The 19,744-nt window shown below is 71.0% G+C and overlaps 1 protein-coding gene across 1 annotated transcript in view; it reads right to left on the reverse strand.

Annotated features, from left to right (window-relative positions):
• The window catches only part of CHLRE_10g449750v5 (uncharacterized protein), an 82,983-nt gene that overhangs the window by 21,543 nt on the left and 41,696 nt on the right, over positions 1 to 19,744 (reverse strand). Inside the window, exons 32-43 of the mRNA XM_043066946.1 lie at positions 18,364 to 19,642; positions 17,963 to 18,256; positions 13,505 to 17,833; positions 13,106 to 13,374; positions 12,731 to 12,944; positions 12,376 to 12,587; positions 11,038 to 12,237; positions 7,183 to 10,856; positions 6,697 to 7,058; positions 669 to 6,527; positions 359 to 512; positions 51 to 232 (exon numbers count right to left, since the gene is read on the reverse strand). Of these exons, the coding sequence (XP_042920343.1) occupies positions 51 to 232; positions 359 to 512; positions 669 to 6,527; positions 6,697 to 7,058; positions 7,183 to 10,856; positions 11,038 to 12,237; positions 12,376 to 12,587; positions 12,731 to 12,944; positions 13,106 to 13,374; positions 13,505 to 17,833; positions 17,963 to 18,256; positions 18,364 to 19,642 (18,028 nt within the window). The remainder of the gene's footprint in view (positions 1 to 50; positions 233 to 358; positions 513 to 668; positions 6,528 to 6,696; positions 7,059 to 7,182; positions 10,857 to 11,037; positions 12,238 to 12,375; positions 12,588 to 12,730; positions 12,945 to 13,105; positions 13,375 to 13,504; positions 17,834 to 17,962; positions 18,257 to 18,363; positions 19,643 to 19,744) is intronic.

A 19,744-nucleotide genomic window follows, 5' to 3' on the forward strand; every position in this document is an offset into this window, starting at 1 on the left:
CCATGCAGCACTGACATCCTTTCAGATACCAAATTGCAGCACCGACGCACCTGTGAGGCCGAAGGTGTATGACACGCGCCCCGCCATGAAGGCCAGGCCGTTGCCGGTCACCACGTGCGCGCCACCGCCGCCGCCGCCTGCAGCGCCCACCGCCGCCAGCAGCTCCCCAAACTCCAGCCAGATGCAGCCCACGAACACGCCCACCGGGGCACCTACAAGGCCTGCAAGTGGCCTGCACCAGGTACCGCAATACGAAGAACCACGTCAGCAGCACGGCCGCAGCTCGCGAATCAACATAGCAATCTTGTGGGAAAGACATACACTTGGGCATCACTCAAAGCCCCTACCCCGCACACACCTCCCGGCCTCCCAGCAGGCCGCAGCGCACTGCTCCAGCAGCAGCCGCGTCTGCGGGTCCAAGGCCGCCGCCTCGCCGGTGCTGAGCCCAAAGGCGGCGGCGTCGAAGTCGTGCACCCCCGGCACGTAGGCGCCCAGGCGTGTGGCCACGCCGTCTGCGTGCGAGGAGGGGCGGGCAGGGTTAGCCAAGGCAAGGAGCCGGCAAACTGACAGCGGCTCACCATCAATTCTCACGGCACGCCCGATCCCAATCCAACTTGTTGCCAAACCCATTGACACATCTCCGGATGCAGGTCCAGATGCACACGCACCTCCGGGCGCCAGGTACGCCAGCTCGGGGTCCCAGCGCTCGAACGGCGCCGGTGAATGCAGCTCGGCGCAGTCGCGGCTGGCCTGGTGCAGGCGCTGCAGGCTGTCCACGCCGCCAGGGAAGCGCGTGCTGATGCCGCTCACCACAACCAGCTTGGAGCCGCTGACATCGCGAGCACCGCCACCGCGGATCTGGCGGCCCATGCGGCTGCTGCGGTTGCGCGCAGCCACCGCGACCTCCGTGCCCAACTCTGATGCCTCCTCTTCCTCCTCCTGGTCCCAGCCTTCCGACATGTACTCATCCTCCTCATCCACACCCTCCGCATCCTCCTCGCCACTGCCGGCTGCTGCAGCCACCGCCGCTGCTACAGCCCCGCCGCCAGCCGCCAGCTCGCCCTCCACGTAGGCCGCTACAGCCGCCGCCGAGGGGTAGTCGAACATGAGCGTCGGCGGCAGCTCCAGACCGAAGGCACGCGACAACGCATTGCGCAGCTCCACCGCCCCCAGGCTGTCCAGGCCCGCCTCCATGAGCCCGGCGGCTGGGTCCAGCGAGGCCACGCCCATCACCGACGCCGCCGTGTCCGTGACGGTGGCCAGGATGGCGGCGGCGCTGGGGCTGGCTGCGGCGGCTGCGGCGGGCACGACGGATGTGGGTCCGGAGGTTGCGCCTGTGGGGCTTTGGATGCGGGCCCTGCGCCGGCTGCTGGTGCTGCCGCGGGCGACAGCTGCTGCTCCGCGCTCGCGACTCGTAGTGGCACCGGATGACAGCGCCTGCGGCTGTGACCCACCCGCACCCGCCGCGGCTGCGGTTGTCGCAAAGTGCGACAGGAGCGCGGGAGGGCCGGCCGGCAGGCGGCGCAGGAAGGTTGGCCAGCGGAAGGGATTGGCTGCAACTACGGCGTCTGGGCCACTCGTGCTCGGCACCCTTGCAGCCGTCAACGCTGACAGCACGCCCTGCAGAGCCGCCAGGCCCTGCTGAGGCTGGATCAGAGACATGCCCATGCGCTCCACGCGGGCAGCCGTCTGCGAGTCCGCGGCCGCCATGCCGCCGCCGGCCCACGCGCCCCACTGCACAGATACCACCGGCAGTCCCGCCGCTCCGGTGGCGGTTGCATGGCCGTCTAGCCCCGCGTTTGCGGCAGCATAGTTGGCCTGTCCCGGCGCCCCCAACAGGGATGCAATAGATGAGAACAGCACCTGACCTGCCATAGGGTAGCGGCTGGCTATCGTGTTAAGGTGCTGCAGGGCCGCGGCCTTCGGCGCCAGCACTCGACGAAGCGCCGCCAGCGTCTGGCGCGGCAGGATTCCGTCCGCCAGCACTCCGCCTGCATGCACCAGCAGCGATGGCGGCCGGCAGGCGCTGTGCTGGTCGCTGGCTGCCGCGGCAGTGGACGCTGCGGAGAGGAGCTCGCCTGCCGCGGCCGCATCGCAGGATACCAACGTGATCACGGCATCCGGTGACGACGGAAGCAGCTCGGCGGCGGCGGCTGTTGGCAGCGCGCCGCTGCGACTGAGCAGCACCACCTCTGAGGCTGCGTGCTGCTGAGTGAACCACTTGGCCAACAGCAGTCCGAGTGTGCCAGTGCCGCCCGTAATCACCACACGGCCGCCGCGGACCATACCGCTGATGGTGGACGCGCTGGGTGCACCCGCGGGCAGGGCCTGGGGCACGGTCGTTGCAGCCGCCGACACCACAACCTTGCCCACGTGACGCGCCTGAGACATCTGACGCAGCGCTGCCGCAACCGAGGACAAAGAGTGCACGGCCGCAGGCAGAGGGCGCAGAGAGCCAGACGCAAGGCCGGCAGACACAGCGCTCAGGCCCGCGTGCAGCACCGCAGCAGGCATGAAGTCCACCGCGAGCAGGCCGTAGCGCACGTCCGGACGCTCGCACGACACACGCGCAGCCGACCAGATGTCACGCTTGCCGATCTCCACCCACCGACCGCCACGAGACACGGCAGACAGGCTCGCGCCCACCATGCCCGGGCTGGTCAGGCTGTTCAGCACCACACACACGCCGCGGCCGCCCGTGGCCGTCACCACCTCCTCCGCGAAGGTCAGGTCGCGACTGTTGGCCACGTGGCGAATGCCCTGCCGCCGCAGCAGCGCGCGCTTGGCCGGGCTGCCCGCCGTCGCAACCACCTCCGCACCCAGCGCCGCGGCCACCTGCGCCGCCGCCAGGCCCACGCCGCCTGCCGCAGCAGGCAGCAGCAGAGACTCTCCGCGGCACAGCGCCGCCGCCTGACGAAGCGCTGCCGCCACGGTCACAAACACCGTGGGAGTGGTGGCTGCCTGCTCGAAGCTGAGCGTGGGCGGCATGGGCACCAGCGTCTGCGCGCTGGCGAGCACGTGCGAGCCCAGGCTGCCTGTGGCCAGGCCAAAGACGGCCCGGCCAGGGAGCGGGGCTGTGGGTGCGGCTGCCACGTCTGCGCCGGCTGCCACAACCACTCCTGCACAGTCTCCTCCAGGCGCTCCAGGGTCTCCCGGGTACATGCCCAGCACGTTGAGCACGTCCCTGAAGTTGATGCCAACAGCATGCACCCGCAGCAGCACGGTGCCAGGGCCGCACGCCGGCAGGCCGCCGGCTGTAATGCCGTCCGCGGCCGTCACAGGCACCAGCGGCACGGGCTTCAGGCTATTGAGCGAGCCCTTGGGCAGTGGCAGCAGCTTGAAAGGCGGCGGCGGCGCGGAGGCCGCCGCAGCCGACGGCAGCAACCTTGGCACGTACGTGACTGCCGCTGCTGTGCTGACGCCGTACCCATCAAAGCCTGGCCCAGTGCCGGCACTGCCACCCTGCGTCAGCGCGTCCTTGGTGCCCATGCCGAACGCTGCCGTCAGGCCGGGGCCGCGGCACGGCAGGGCCGCAGCCCAGGGGTCCCGCTGCAAGCTCTGCACGTGCAGGCCGCTGCCGGTGCTGCCGCCGCTCTCCTGCGCTGCCGTACGCAGCAGCCCCTGCAGGCCGGCGCAGTCACTGGCCGCAGCCGCGCTCACTGCGGGCTGTGTGACTGGGAAGACGCTGGCGCCGCCTGCAGGGGCGCAAAGAGCCACTGCGGCGACCCCGGCGCGGGTGCCGCCTTGCAGCGCCTGCAGTGCCTGCGACAGCAGCTGCTGGCTGCGCCCGCCGTGCACCGCCATGTCAAGCCAGGCAGCGCCTGGCGGGCGGTGCTGCGCGCTGGCTTGCTCCTCCGCCCGCACATCCTCCTCCGCCTGCAACTCCGCCGCAAGAGGCTGCTCCGCCACCCACTGCACACAGTACAATCCCGCATCGGGCTCCGCAGCCCCGGCCCCGGTGGCGGCCGCGGCGCTCGCCGCAACTTCAGCCGCACCTGCTGACCGCTGACCGCCCGCCGCCGCAGCGCTGCTGCTGCTGCTGCTAGCCGCCCCGACGGCGCCTGCACTCACGGCCCGGGACTCCAGGCCGACGACCTGCACCAGCGGCTGCCCGTGCCAGTCGTACATGTGCACGTGGCGGATGAGCGGTGCGGTCGCGGCCGCGGCGGCTGAGGCCGCTGCAGCTGCGCCCTGCACATGGCTGCTACTGCTGGTGCTGTTGCTGTTGCCGGTGCTGCTACCGGCCAGGGCCACTGCGAAGAGCGGACGCGAGCCATCAGCCACTGTGGCCGCCGCGCCCGCACCCGTCTGCGCCGACACCGCGACGCACACCAGCTGCGCCGCCACCGGCACGTAGGTGGCGCCGCTGTGGCGGCCACTGCTGCTGTCGCCGTCACCGCCACCGTCCTGCACCGCGCCGCCCAGCTGGAAGGCCGAGTCCAGCAGCGCCGGGTGGACCAGGTAGCCACCCGCGGCAGCGGCTGCGGCGGCGCCGTCCCGGGGCCCAACCACAGCTCCTGCATCCGACGCCTCCGACACAGCACCAGCAGTCACGGACACGGGCGCTAGGCAGGCCGTGGCCAGGCCGCCAGCGCCGCCACCACTGCTGCCCTGCTGGTGCAGGTTTCGTAGCCGCCGGAAGGCTGGGCCGTACTGCAGCCCCGCCGCCGCCAGACTGCCGTACATGGCGGCGGCGGGTAGCGGCTCCGGCGCCGCGGCGCGGAGCGCGTCTGCACTGAGCAGCTGCTGTCGGCGCCCGGCAAAAGCTGGCACCGTTGGTGACGAGTCGGTCGAAGGTGCTGTCGATGCTGCGGCAGGGGCTGTGGTGGGTGGGCGGGTGGCCGGCAGCGGGCCGCCCTTGGCGGTGCTGGCGGCGGCCGCGCTACTGCTGCCATCGGCCGCCACGAAGGCTACCTGTGCGGTTAGGTGCACCACGGGTGCTGCCGTGTCGCGCCTCGACCGCCGGCTACTGCTGGCACTGCTGCTACTGCCACTGATGCTCTGCACGGTGATAGCGCCGCTGGTTGTGTCCAGCACAACCTGCAGCTGTACGCCAGCTGCCTTGGCCGCGGCGACAGACGCCGCCACCACCGCAGCACCCGCAGCAGCCTTGGCAGGCTCCGCTGCCGTCGTCGTTGCTGGCAGGATCAGCGGCGCCTGGATTGATACGTGAGCCAGTGCCACAACGCCACCGCCGCCACTTGCGCTGCTGGTGCTTCCGTGGCTGGCGATGTGCGCGGCTGCTACAGCCATCTCCAGATAGCCCGCCCCGGGGAACACGGTGCGGCCGGCCACCACGTGGTCCCGCAGGAACTGCACGGTGGGGTGCGTCAGGTCGGCACACCACGTGATTTTGGCAGTAGCACTCGTGACAGCGGCACTGCGGCACAGGGCGTGTGCGGGCGGCAACACGAATGCGTACTGCCGCTGCCAGGCGCCGAACTTCTGGCGGCCGCCGTCGCTGGTGCGAGGTGCGGCACCCGCGGTGTCCGGCGCCGGCGGGCAGAGCAGCACGTGCGCGTTGGTGCCCTGGAAAGCGAATGAGCTGACGCCGCACAGAAGCAGCGCTTCCTCGTCTGCGTCCGCCTGCCCTGCTGCCACCGCACCGTGGTGAGCAGCAGCACGCGGCGCGGGCCGCCCGGCGCCGCTGCGCGGCAGTGCGATGCCCCGGGCGCCTTCGCCGCCGCTGCTCTCTGCAGCCGCCGACTGAGACGCCTGCAGCAGCTCGTGCAGGTGAGGGTTGGGAGCCGTCAGGTGCAGCAGCGGCGCGGTGGCGGCCGCCGCCAGGCCGCCGGTGCTGTGTAGCAGGCCCATCAAGCCGGCGGCGGGCTCGGTGTGGCCTAGCCCGCTCTTGTCGGAGGCGAACACCAGTGGCGACGACGGAAGGGGCGCGGAGCGCGGGAGGGAAGCGGCTGCAGCGGGCTTGGCCTGCGGCTGCAGCATCACGGCGGCGGCGGCGCCAACCTCGATGGGGTCGCCCAGCGGTGTGCCGGTGCCGTGCATCTGCAGGAACGCCACCGCCGACGCCGACGCACCCGCTGCCGCCAGCGCCGCCCGCAGCACCACCTGCTGCGCAGGCCCGTTGGGCGCGGTGAGGCTGCTGCTACGGCCGTCCTGGTTCACCGCAGAAGCTGCCAACAGCGCCAGCACGCCTGTTGGCTGCGCCCTCTCGCTATCGCCTCCACCACCTCCGCTGCCACTATGGCCCTCGTGCTGCCGCCAGGACTGCAGCACCATGGCCGCTGCCGCCTCGCCGCGCACGTAGCCGTCCGCCGAGGCGTCCAGCGTCTTGCAGCGGCCCTCAGGCGATAGCATTCCAGCCGTGTTGAACATGGCTGACAGGTTGGGCGTCAGGAGCGTGCGCACGCCGGCAAGCAGTGCCCGGCCGCAGTCGCCGCCGGCCAGGCAACGCACCGCCGCGTGCGCCGCCACCAGCGACGAGGAGCAGGCGGTGTCCACCGTCACGGCGGGGCCGCGCAGGCCAAAGGTGTACGACAGCCGGCCGGAGGCGACCGAGAGGGCGGCGCCTGTACAGGTATAGGACAAAAATGGCGCAAAGCTCAGCAGGTAGTTGCAAACCAAAGTGCTTCAGGCTGCAGGTCCATGGCTGTAGCAGGTAAACAATTCCGCGCACGCAAGCTTACACACACACACACACACACACACACACACACACACACACACACACAGACACACCTGTGGCGCTGTACACGCCGATGGGCGCGTGTGCCGTCTGCAGGTCAGCGTAGTCAGGAGTGGATACACCCACGAACACGCCCACGGCCGACGCCGACGCCTCATCCGACAACCGCCCTAGCGCCTGGTGGCTGCTGCCCCCCGTCGCACTCATCGCTACGGCGGTGGCGGCGGCGGCGACGCCACTGGTGAGCACCTCCGCTGCCAGCTCCAGCAGCAGCCGCTGCTGCGGGTCCATGGCGGCGGCCTCAGGGCCGCTGATGCCGAAGGCGGCCGCGTCAAAGGTGGTGATGCGACCGGGCGGCAGGAAGGCACCAAAGCGCGGCGGCAGGTCGTCTGTGAGCGCGCGCTCCGCGTCCCACCTGTTTCAGAGGAGGCAAGGTGCGCGATAGGTTGGGCACACACAGGGCGTGTGTTGAAGGCATGTACTCAAGGCAAGCGCGCAGGCGCATCAGCGCAGCGCAGTTGCACACGCACGCAGCTTACCTGTCCAGGGGCACGGGCGTGACCACGTCATGAAGCGCCGCGCCGCTGCCTCCCAGGCCGGGCAGCCGCGCGGGGCAGTCGCCCGGCACCGCGTGTGCGGCCGCCACCACCGCCACCAGCATACCCGGCTGCGGCAGCGCGCCGGCAGGCGCCACCGCCCCGCGCGGGACTGCAGCCGCTGCCCTGCTGCCAGCAGCCAGACGCACCCGCGGCCGCCCCAGTGCCGCATCGCCAGTGGACGGCTCGTCCTCCTCATCCACAAACTCCATGTTGTCATCGAAGCTGGTCAGGGCCGCGCCCAGAAGCGCCTGGTCCCCGTCGCCAGCATGGTCATCCCAGGCAGGCGCCGCAGCCGCCGACTGCCCGACCCGCCTGCCACTGTCCCTGTCACCACGGCCGGAGCTGCTGCCGCTGCTGCTGGTGCTGAGCGTGGTGGTGATGAAGGTGGCAATGGCGTCGATGGTTGGGTAGTCGAACACGAGCGTGCCGGGCAGCTGCAGCCCCAGCCGCGCCTCCAGTGCGTTGCGCAGCTCCACAGCCCCCAGGCTGTCCAGGCCGCCAGAGCCCATCAGGGGCGCGTCGGGTGACAACGGGACACCCGCCACGCCGCGCACCGCGTCCTGCACCTCCGCCAACACGTGCTCCCTGTGCACCGCAGCGGTCTGCTGCTGCGCCTGCTGCCGCCGCGGCTGCGGCGCTGCGGGCGCCACCAGCGGCTGCTGCTTGGGCGCAGGACCTGCAGCAGCCTCGCCGGCAGCTGGGGCTGCAGCTGGCGAGGCGACCTCCGACAGCAGCGGCGGCAGCGGTCCGGACTGAGCCGCGGCGAGGCGCCGCCAGTTGAAGGGCGCTGCCGCCAGCACCGGCTGCGGCGGCGTCATGTCCACTGCCGCCAGGGCGGCCGCCAGAGCGCGAAGGCCCAGGTGCGGGTGCAGAGCGCCCACGCCCGCCGCCTCGTTGCGCGCGGCTGTCGCCACGGCCATGCCGCCGCCCGCCCAAGGTCCCCACTGCACGGACACCACCGGCACACCGCGCAAGGTCATGGCTGTTGCCGCGGCGTCCAGGCCCGCATTGGCAGCCGCGTAGTTGGCCTGGCCTGGGGAGCCCAGAAGCGACGCCACGGACGAGAACAGCACATGCGGCACGGCGGCGGGCGCCAGCGTCAACAGAGGCTCCAGCGCGGCCAGGGCGCCCAGCTTGGGCGCCGCCACCGCCCGAGCGCCGCGAAGCGACTGGTTGGCGAGCGTGGCGTCGGCCAGGACGCCGCCGGCATGCATGACGGCGGCGATGCTGCGGCCGGCGGCGGCACCACGCATGAGCCATGCCGCATCGGCGGATGAGGCAGCGTCGCAGCGCACGATGCTGACGTACGCGGCGTGCAGCGGCGAGCGCCCGTCGCCGCTGGACAGGGCGTCCACGGGGCTGTAGCTGCTGGTGTCGCCGTCACCCTTGCTGTTGCTACTGCCGCGGCTCAGGCGGCCTGTGCGGCCTGCCAGGATGATGTGGGGCGCGGAGCGGCCGCCAACGCAAAGCGACGAGTACAACCAGGCCGCCACCAGGGCGCCAAGCGCCCCCGTACCGCCGGTCACCAGCACCGCGCCGCCGCCGTCGCCGCCGCCTGCGCCGGAGCTGCTACTGCCAATGGCCCCGGCTGTAGCATGCTGTGGCCGTTGGGCGCAGGCGCTGTTGCTCAGCACGATCTTGCCCACGTGGCGCGCCTGAGACATCTGGCGCAGCGCGGCTGCGACGGAGGCGAGGCTGTGTGTGATGCGCGGGATGGGCCGCACGGCGCCCGTGGCGAGGTTGCGGCTCAGAGTGTGCAGGTGGCGCTGTAGCACTGAAGGGGGCATGAAGTCCACCGCGAGCAGGCCGTAGCGCACGTCCGGACGCTCGCACGACACACGTGCAGCCGACCAGATGTCGCGCTTGCCGATCTCCACCCACCGACCGCCGCGAGACACGGCAGACAGACTCGCGCCCACCATGCCCGGGCTGGTCAGGCTGTTCAGCACCACACACACGCCGCGGCCGCCCGTGGCCGTCACCACCTCCTCCGCGAAGCTCAGGTCGCGGCTGTTGGCCACATGGCGAATGCCCTGCCGCCGCAGCAGCGCGCGCTTGGCCGGGCTGCCCGCCGTCGCGACCACCTCCGCACCCAGGGCCGCGGCCACCTGCGCCGCCGCCAGACCCACGCCGCCTGCACCCGCATGCAGGAGCACCCGCTCTCCCGCCACCAGACCGGCCGCCTCCACGAGTGCTGCCTCTACGGTCACGAAGATGGTGGGGCTGGCTGCGCCGTCCTCGAAGGGCACATGGGGCGGCAGCGGTGCGCACGTGTCTGTGCGGCACACCACGTGCGACCCCAGGCACCCGGTTGTGAGGCCGAACACTGCACCGCCGGCGCCCGGGCCCGCCTCCACAATACCCGCGAAGTCGCTTCCGGGCGCTCCAGGGTCTCCCGGGTACATGCCTAGCACGTTGAGCACGTCCCTGAAGTTGAGGCCAACGGCGCGCACTGCCACAATGCACGAATCAGCTCCAGCTCCAGCCGACGGCGATGGCGGCCTGCCACCAAACGCCGGAGATGTTGGGACCAAGGCCGCGAGCTCGGCCAGCAGCACGACCGCCGCGGGCCGCAGGCTGTTCAGTGAGCCCTTGGGCTGCGGCAGCAGCTGGTAGGGGCCAGCGGCCTGCTGCTGAGGGGACGGCAGCAGCCGCGGAACCGCCTTGGCACCCCCGGATGCCGCTTCGCCAAAGACTGCACCTGCTGCAGCTGCCGAGGCGCCCGCCCGGCTGCTGCTGTTGCCCGGGGACGCACGCAGCGTGAGCGTGGACTCTGCCAACGCAGAGGCGGCTGACAATTGCACGGCAAGGCGCAGGTTTGGCGCCTCCAGGGCCGCCACACGCATGGCTCCCGCCACGACTGCCGCGGGCGCCGACATGGCAGTGCCCCGCCGTCCGCTGCTGGCATCCGCGGCGTGCACCAGTGTCACGCCGCCCGCCGCAGAAGGCCCAGCCCGCGCCGCAGCTGCCGCCAGCTGCTGCAGCACCGATACGCCAGCTGCGACGGCCGCGCCGCCCGCAGCGCCAGGCAGCAGCTGCAGCTGTGGTGGGTCCGCCGCCCGCTGGTCCTCGTTGCCGTCGTCTGCAGCGGCTGGCTCCGCAACCAGCCAGCTGACTCCGTACAGGAGCCGCGGCTCTCCGGTAGCCACCTCATCCGCGTCTGTATCTTGACGTGCACCCGATGCAACGGCTGCGGTGCTTGCCGCGGCAGTAGCGGCAGTAGCACCGGAGCCTGCAAGAGGCCGCGCCTTCATGCCGCGGATGCACACCGCCGCGTGGGGCCCAGCCGCCGCCGGCAGCTGGCCGGTACTGACAGCAACACCGCCAGCGGCGGCCGGCGTCAGGAAGTAATCGCTCTCCACAGCCTCTGCGTCCTGCTGGCTAGCGGCAGCTGCAGCCGGCATAGAGCGGCGCGCCGCCACCACGCACGCCGCCGAGGCACCCAGGTAGCCACCACCAGCGCCGCCGCCTGCAGCCGTGCCGCAAAGAGCGGCAGCAGCCGGCGCGCCCAGTAGCAGCGAGCCAAAGCCGGAGGGGATGTACGTGCGGCGTGGGCCGGCGCGCGGGCTGCTGCGCGGCGCCTGCTCGTCATCCTCGCGCTGGTGGATGAATACCTGTGCTTGCAAGTAAGGGCACAGCAGTGATCGAGTTGTCAGCTCGCGGACAGCCATGCTACGGGACGGTAAGCGCAGGAAGACAAACAGACACATGCTCACACGAGCAGAAAAACAAATTTGAAACATGCTCACACGAACACTACCGTAGCCCACCAGCAGCAGTCAACACACCACGCACCTGCCCCAGCTGCAGGAAGCAGTCCAGTAGCCCCACACCCGCAGCCTGGCCTTCGCTCTGCAGCGCCGTACGCGCCGCAGCCGCCGCATCGTCAGCGTTGTGCGGCTGCAGCAGCGTCGCGGTGGCAACAGCCGCCGCGGGCTCAGCAGCACCGCCGCCGCCGGCATTGCTAGCAGTCGGAGCAACGATGCCGGCGACGTAGGGGCGCAGCTGCAGCGCTGCCAGCAGAGAGGCAAGCAGGTCGGGGTTGGCGCTCGCTTGTGCTGGTGCTTGGGCTGCTGCTGGGGCTGCTGTTGCCACCGCCATCGCAAGCGCCGCGGACACGGTCGCCCGCATATGGACCACCGTGCTTCCTCCGCCGCTGCCCTTGCTGCGCGTGTACACAAGCAGGCGGCCAGTGACGCAATCAATGGCGCAGTGCAACGCCGGCGCCAGCTTGCTTGTCAGCTGCGACGCCTGCAGCGGTGGCAGGATCAGCGGTGCCGGGATGGTGGCGTCCGTGATGGCCAGTAGCGCAGCAGCAGCCATGCCGTCTCCAGCACTGCCGCTGCCGCTGCCGACGCCACTGCCACTGGCCGCTGCCGCAGGCTGCTGCGGCAGTAGCAGCGCCGCCCGAGCTGCTGCTACAGCCATTTCCATGTAGGCGGCTCCCGGCAGCACGTGCCGCCCGCCCACCACGTGGTCCCACAGGTGGGCCAGGCGCGGGTGCGACAGGTCGCCAGCGAGCGTCACCACGTGCGAGCGTGATACCGCCGGCGCCGCCGCTGCAGTCGCCCGCGTCGCCTGCTGTAGTGCCCTGACGGCGAGCAGGTGCGGCTCCGCCGGACCTGCCCAGTGGCTCTGGCGCTGCCACAGAACCGCCGCCTGCTGCTGCTGCGGCTGCTGCTCGCGTTCCCCTGCTGCAGCCGCTGAGGCTGTTGCTGTCGAGCCGCTGGCGGCTGTAGCCGCCACTGCTGGTGGTGCCGGGCTGGTGATGACGACGTGGGCGTTGGTTCCCATGAAGGCGAAGGAGCTCACGCCCGCGAGCAAGAGCGCCTCGCCGTCAGCGTCAGCGGTGGCAGCGGCGGCGGCGGTGCTGCCACGAGCAGCGTGAGCAGCCAGCGGCGCGGAACTGCGCCCAGCGGCCATGGTCACCTGCGATGCCGCGGCCGTCTCCATGGCCGCCGCCACGCCGGGGTTGAGGCCGCGCAGGTGCAGGACCTGAGTTTGCGCGGGCATGCACAATACAGTCAGTCATGGGTCAACCTAAACAGGCAGGTTGTTCATAATTTCCTTGGGCGGAGGACCGCATGAGCACATGTTTGCGCCATATCTGCCGGCAGCCGGCCGCACACGCACCTGGGGACGCAGGGCCTGAGCTAGCGCCGCCGCCGCGTGCGACAGCGCCACCAGGCCGGCGCCCGGCTCCGCGTGGCCCTGCACCGACTTGGAGGCAGCCAGTACTAGAGGTTGAGGTGGCGCAGCGCGGGCCGCGGAGCGAGTACCGGGCATGGCGGGCGCGAAGGCGCCAGCAGCAGCGCTGACCTCGATGGGGTCGCCCAGCGGCGTGCCTGCGGGGTAGGGATGAAGGTTCACAGCGATCGGATGGTAAGGTGGCGCGCTTGGTACGGTAGTTTGCAACCTGCACTTTGGTCTAGTTCGCCATGCGTTTGTCATGACGAACTGGGCCTGGCACCTGAGGCCATGCGCCTACCTGTGCCGTGCATGGACAGCAGGCAGAGGCCGCCCGCACTGACGCCCGCCTGGCTCAGCGCGGCCTGGATGACCGCCTGCTGCGCGGGACCGTTGGGGGCGGTGAGGCTGCTGCTGCGGCCGTCCTGGTTCACAGCCGCACCCAGCAGCAATGCCAACGGAGCGCCGCCGCCGGCCGCGGCACTGGCTGAGCTCTTGGCGCCCAGGATCATCACCTGTGGGCCACATGCACGGGCATGGCACCTCAGTCCTTCAGCCGCCTTGCCTCAAGCACAAGCTCCTGGCGCTAGGCACTTGAACCCAACCCGTTCATGTGCCCTTGCACTCATCAGCACGTGCGACCTTGCGCCTTGGGCCCCGTTCACCCACGACCCACCTGCAGCGCCTCGCCGCGCACGTAGCCGTCCGCCGCCGAGTCCAGCACCTGGCACCGGCCTGCAGGCGACAGCATGCCCGCATTCCACACGTATGCCGAGGACGTGGGCGTCGCCTGCACGTGCACACCCGCCACCGCCGCCGCCCGCAGCCGGCCGCCGCCGCCTGCAGTGCCACTGCTGGCGCTGCCGCCACGGGTAAGGGCGTCGTAGGCCAGGGCGGCGGCCACGAGCGAGGCGGAGCAGGCCGTGTCCACTGCCAGCGCCGGGCCTGCAGCCAGAGGAACGTGACAGGAAATGGTTGGCGATTGGCATGGGAACCGCCCAACTGACAGGAGAAAGGGGCTACAGATTAAAGATTCTGCACGTTTTGCAGCAAGTTGCAACGCAGGCGCGCTCACCTGTGAGGCCGAAGGTGTAGGCCAAGCGGCCGGCGGTGACGCTGAGTGCGTTGGCGGTTGCGTGAAAGGCGCCGCCGCCGGGCTGCCCCGCCGCCGTGCCGTGCGCCTTCACCAGGCTGCCGTAGTCAGACGCCGCCACACCCACATACACGCCCATGCCGCGACCCCGCGCGCCATTGCTACTGCTACTGCCACCAGGGCTGCTGGCACTGCCAACCAGCGCCTCGTGCAGGCCCTCCATCAGCAGGCGCTGCTGCGGGTCCATGAGCGCCGCCTCCGCCTGACTGATGCCAAAGGCGGCGGCGTCAAACAGGTCCACGCCGGGCAGGAAGGCGCCGAAGCGAGCCTCGAGCACCCGGCCCGCCGCCGCCTCCGCATCCCACCTACTGAAGGGCGCCAGGCCCACAGGGTCCGCAGCCACCGCCGAAGTGGCGGCAGCTGCGGCTGCGGGCGAGCGCTGCACCAGCGCCTGCACCACCACCACGTCTGACGCCAGCCCTGCTGGCGCACCCAGTGGCGCGCTGGCTGCCACCGATGCTGGCAGTCGCAGGTGCGCGCCTGCTGCAGATCGCCGGCGCTGCACGATCGCCGTCTCCTCACCTTCCACCTCTTCCAACAAGTCCTCCTCCGCCACCGCTAGCTGCTGTTCCTGCAGGCGCTGCAAGTGGTCTGTCAGCGCGGCCACAGTGGGGTGGTCGAACACGAGCGTCTGCGGCAGCGCCAGCCGCAGCCGCGCCTCCAGCGACCGCGCCAGCTCCACCGCCCCCAGGCTGTCCAGCCCAGCCTCCATGAGCGGCTGGTGCTCCGACAGCCCCTGACCCTCGGAGGCGCCGGCGCCGAGAATGGCTGACACCGCGGCGCGCACCTCCGTGCCGACGTCTGCAAGCAACCGCCGCTGTGACGACGGCGGCGGCCGTGCCTCTGCAGCCCCAGCCCCAGCGGCTGTTCGCCGCTGTTTGGTGGTGTGGGGCGGGGCCTGCGCCACAAAGTTGGAAAAGAAGCTAGGCACGCCGGCGCCACGTGACGTCGCCTGGTGCTGCTGCTGCTGCTCCTGCAGGCCGCGCAGGAAGGCCGGCCAGCGGAAGGGGTTGACCACAATCACGCCGCAGCTCTGCAGCTGCGGCAGTAGCAAGCTCTTGACAGCCGGCAACTGCGCCGGCCGTGCGGCAGCTGCGCCAGCCACCGCCGCAGACAGCGCGCTAAGGGCTGCCTCAGGCGACAGCAGCCCCAGCCCCAGGCGCTCTAGCCTCGCGGCCGTGCCAGCGCTTTGCGCCACCATGCCGGCGCCGGCCCACGCGCCAAACTGTAGCGACACCATAGGGGCGCCCGCCAGCGCGCCGGCTGCCGCCGCGGCGTCCAGGCCCGCATTTGCCGCCGCATAAGCTGCCTGGCCTGGAGAGCCCAGAAGTGCCGCGACGGACGAGAACATCACGTGTGTGGCCAGGGGCTGCACCTGCAAGCGGCTGCTACAGCTACCTCCCACGAGATCGCGGTGACAGCTGCGACTGCCGCTGCTGCCGCCGCCGTGCATGCCACCCAGCTTGGCCGCCAGTACGCAGCGCAACGCCGGCAGCGTCACCGCCGCCAGCAGTGCGTCCTGGAGCACACCCGCCGCGTGGAACACGCCCAGCAGCGGCCGCGATGACGACTGCTGCTGCAAGCTGCTGTAAACGCTGCTGGTGCCGCTGATGCTGCAGGCTGCCCCTGTGAGCCACGCCAGGTCCTCCGCGCTGGACCAGTCCGCCTTGCTGGCCGTGATCAGAGTGGCGCCTCCGGCACTCACAGCAGCTGCCCCGGGCGTTCCAGCGGCGCCCAGGGCCGCCAAGCTGGCGTCCGGCAGGCGGCCGGTGCGGCTGGCCAGGTGCACGTGCGCCACGCCGCAGACCTCCGCCAGCCAGCGCGTCACGTGCGCCGCCGCCATGCCGCTGCCGCCCGTGACCAGGTAGCAACCCTGGCGCGGCAGCAGCAGCGGCGGCGCAGCGGGCGCCCGACTGGCGGTGGCGGTGGCGACTTCGGTAGCTGCTGGGCTTGTGGGCGTTGGCTGTGGTGACGGCAGCAGGGCGCGGGTGAGGCGGGCGGTGTAGGCCACGCGCCCCGCGGTCGTCTGGCCGTACATGCTACTTGCCCGCTTGGCGGCGGCCGCGGGTGTGTCTGCTACCTCTTGGGGCCAGCAGCTCCATGCGATGCCGCGCTTGCGACCGCTGCCAGCAGCAGCAGCAGACACGTCGCTGGTGGTGACGGCCACGCTGCCTGATCGCTCGTTGGCCAACACTCTCGCCAGGGCCCACGACGCGGCGGCAGCTGCGTTGTTGGCTGAGCCGCCGCCTGCTGCCGGCGGTGCAAGGGCGGCGGCTGCAGGCAGGTGGGCACCGCAGCTGCGCAGCTGCAGCTGCTGAACCTGTGCCTGCTGCTGCTGACTGCCCTTGATCATGAATCCCTGCAGCGCCGCCACGGACCCAGCGATGTCCGACAGGCCAAGCCCAGCGGCGCTTGTGGCGATCTCGAAGTAGGCCGACCCCGCCGCATCAGCAGCAGCCGGCGGGTCACCGGTGCCATCCAGCTGTTCCGGCACCACCTCCTCGACCAACCACTCAACCACATAGCGGCAACGCTCGCTGTCGTCTGCTGGCTCGTCCGCCACCACGGCAAGGGCGTGCTGCTGCGCTGCCGTGCCGGAGACCATGTGCCCTGCAATGGCAGCAGCAGCAGCCACATCCAGTGGAGCAATGCGTACTCCTGTTAGCAAGCCGCCACCCGCACCGCTGAGGCAGGCGTCAACCAGAGCTGAGCCGGCCGCACCACCGCCGCCGCCACCGAAGTGCGGGGCGACGGCGCAGTAGTGCTGCAAATTGCCTGCTGTCGCGGAAGGCGGCCGTACGTCGCAGCTGGTCGCGTCAAAGCCTGTGATGTGACCAGCGGCTGCCTCCGCAGCACCCGCTGCGGATGCGAGCTGCAGCGTTGCCGCCAGGCCAGCGATAAGGCCCCAGCCTGGTGCCTCTGCCTCGTCACTGCTGCCGCTGCTGCCTGCTGCACCAGTGCTTGGCTGGGCCGCCATCGCGCACGCTGGGGCGCTGGCGGCGTTGCCTATGCTGGGTGCTTCAACAGGCACGAGGCCCAGCAGGCGCGCCAGTCCGGTGAGCGCTGTCGCCTCCTGGCTGGCACCAGGGCCCTGGGTTACGACGGCGGGCTCAGATGTCCCACCGAGAGTGAAGCCAGCGGTGGCGGAGAATGCAAGCAGGGGCTGCGATTGCCGCTGGCTGCTGGCCCTGGCTGCGGCCCCGGCGGCAGGCAGCACCCATACCTCCACGCAGCCGCTTGCTGCATCCACCACCGTCAGCAGCTGCTGCTGGTGGGCTGCAGCAACAGGCTGCAGCCGGCCCGAGGTCAGCAGCACGCGTATTGGGCCTTCTGGCGTCGTGCAGCTGGTGGTGGCGGGCGCGTTGTCCGCCGTGGCGCAGGCGGTATGCACGGCCGCGGCCGCGACCGCCATCAGCAGGCTGGCTGGCAGCACCAGCAGCGGTGGCTGCAGCTCTGCAGCCGCCGCAGCAACAGCAGTTCTGCTGCCGGGGGCGCGTGGCTGTGTCAGCGCCAGCGAAGCGGCCACAGAGGCCACCTGCGGCAGACTGAGCTGCGTCTCGAAGGCCAGAATCACACGACTGCTGCCGATGCTGCCTCCGACGTCACCACCGGCCACCCACGTGAGTAGCGGTGTTAGGGCGGGGTGCAGCCAGTGCCGCTCGCGCCGCCACGCACAGCCCCGGGCCGCCAGCTGTCCAGCTGACTCCGCGGCCGCTGCCGAACCCTCCACCCGCGACCGGGTAGCCAGCAGCACGTGCGCGTTGGTGCCCTGGAATGCAAAGGCGCTCACTCCACACAGCGCCTCTGCCTCCGCCTCGCTCATGTCCTCCACCATGCCCGCGACGGCGCTGCGTCCGCCGTTGCGTCCAGCGCCGCCGCGGGGCGGCAGCGGCTTGGGCCCCAGCTGCCGCGGCGCGCGCATGCGGGCCAGGGCGACGGGGCCCGCGGCCTCCAGTGCGCTGGTCACGTGGGGGTTGAGGGCGCGCAGGTGCAGCAGCTCCGGCTCCGAGCCGTGCGTCAGTGCCGTGGCGGCGTGCGCGAGGCCTTGCACGCCCGCGCCCGGCTCCGCGTGGCCCAGCCAGGACTTGGCTGCGGCCAGCGTGAGCGCGGGCGGCGATGGGCCAGCCGCAGAGATGGAGGAGGCGGCGACTGTGCCGGTGATGGTGGGCTTGCCGAGGGCGCCGCTGTCGCTGCTGCCGCCGAACACGGCTGTAATGGCCCCGACCTCAATGGGGTCGCCCAGCGGCGTGCCTGCGTCGCAGCGCGGACAGCCATACAGGTGATCATCGTGCGTCGCCGATCTTCATCGAGAGCTTCATCGTCTGAGTCGCAGGGTGAGCCCCGGCGTTTGACAAGGAGTGGTCCAGACCCCAAGCTCACCTGTTCCATGCATATGCAGCCACTGCATCGCGGACGCGGCCGCGGAAGCCGCAGCTAGGGCTTCGCACATGACCGCCTGCTGCGCGGGGCCGTTGGGCGCGGTGAGGCTGCTGCTGCGGCCGTCCTGGTTCACAGCCGCAGCCGCAATCCATGCCAGCGGCGCTGACGCCGCCGAGCCCTCGGCGCCTGCAGGCGGCAGCGCTCCAAGCAGGAAGACGCCGCAGGCCTCGCCACGCACGTAGCCGTCGGCCGCAGCATCCAGCGTCTTGCAGCGGCCATCGGGAGAGAGCATGCCTGCAACGCACATGACAATTTGCTTCAGCCTTGAATCGTGCTTGCCTCCCAGTTCTTGGAACCCGTTTACAGCCCTTGACAGATTGGTGACGTGCATCCCCACTCACCGGCCTTCTGGAAGGCTGCCGGCGTGTCGGGCGACAGCGTCAGGTTGACACCCGCCACCAGCGCCGCCGACACCTGCCCCAGCCGCAGCGCGCCAAGCGCCGCGTGCGCCGCCACCAGCGATGAAGAGCAGGCGGTGTCCACCGACAGAGCCGGGCCGCCCAGGCCAAAGGTGAAGGCCACTCGGCCGGGCGCCACGGATAGGGAGGCACCAGTGGCTGCGAAGGCGGAGGCGGTGGGTTCGTGCCGCAGGGTGATCTTGTTGTAGTCCATGGAGGAGACGCCGACGAAGGTGCCGGTGCGCGAGCGCCAGGCCGCAGGGGCCGTCGTGGCAGAGGCCGCGAATGAGCCCAGGGACGCTGACGTCGATGGCGCCAGCAACGCCTCTGCTGCGCACAGTAGCAGCAGCCGCTGCTGCGGATCCATGAGTGCCGCCTCGGGCACGCTGATGCCGAAGGCGCCGGCGTCGAACAGGTCGACTGCCGGAAGCCAGGCGCCGAAGGGCACGGGCAGCGCCCCGGCCAGGGTGCGGCTTGCCTGTGCCTCCACATCCCAGCGGCTGGTGGGAACCCGCGAGGGCGCATCGGTGGCATCCAGGCGTCCGGGCGCCAAGGCATCGCCCACGCTGCGACATACAGATGCCAACACGCCGATCAACACACGTGGGGCGGCGGCTGCGGCTGCGGCGCTGGTGCCGAGCAGCCGACTGACATCCGCACTACGGGAAGGCAGCAGCTGGTCGATGCTCGCGAGCACCCTGCCGCTGCGTGCAGTTGTGGTCGGGGCCACCAGGCCCACAGGCGCCGAGGTCAGGCCGCCGTCATCGGTCTCCCCAGCGGAGACGTCTCCCTCCTCCTCGGACACCGGCGGCGGCTGCGGCATAGTCCGGCCCGCCACGTAGGCCGCGATGGCTGCGGGCGTGGGGTAGTCGAACACGAGCGTGCCGGGCAGCTGCAGCCCCAGCCGCGCCTCCAGTGCGTTGCGCAGCTCCACAGCCCCCAAGCTGTCCAGGCCGCCGGAGCCCATCAGGGGTGCGTCGGGGGCAAGTGCGCCGCCCGCCACGCCGCTGACTGCGTCCTGCACCTCCGCCAGCATCGACTGCAGGTGAGACTCCACGCTGACAGCAGCGGCCGTCACGGGCGCGCCTCGCCGCCCACGGGAGGCGCCAGGGCGCACCCGCCGGCTGGAGCCGCTGCGCTGCGGCTGCTGTGCTGGCCACGAGGCCGCAGCTGACTGCTGCTGCTGATGCACAACCCGCTCCCTCAGTACGGCAAAGTAGTCCTGCATGCAAAGCAGCAGCATGAGCGAGTATAGCCTTCAGCCTGTGATCTACTCTTAGCTTGCACTTGACGCATTCACAAATTCTACGTACGCGCCTTTCGT

This window comes from Chlamydomonas reinhardtii, chromosome 10, assembly GCF_000002595.2.
Source record: "Chlamydomonas reinhardtii strain CC-503 cw92 mt+ chromosome 10, whole genome shotgun sequence".
Lineage (NCBI taxonomy): Eukaryota > Viridiplantae > Chlorophyta > Chlorophyceae > Chlamydomonadales > Chlamydomonadaceae > Chlamydomonas > Chlamydomonas reinhardtii.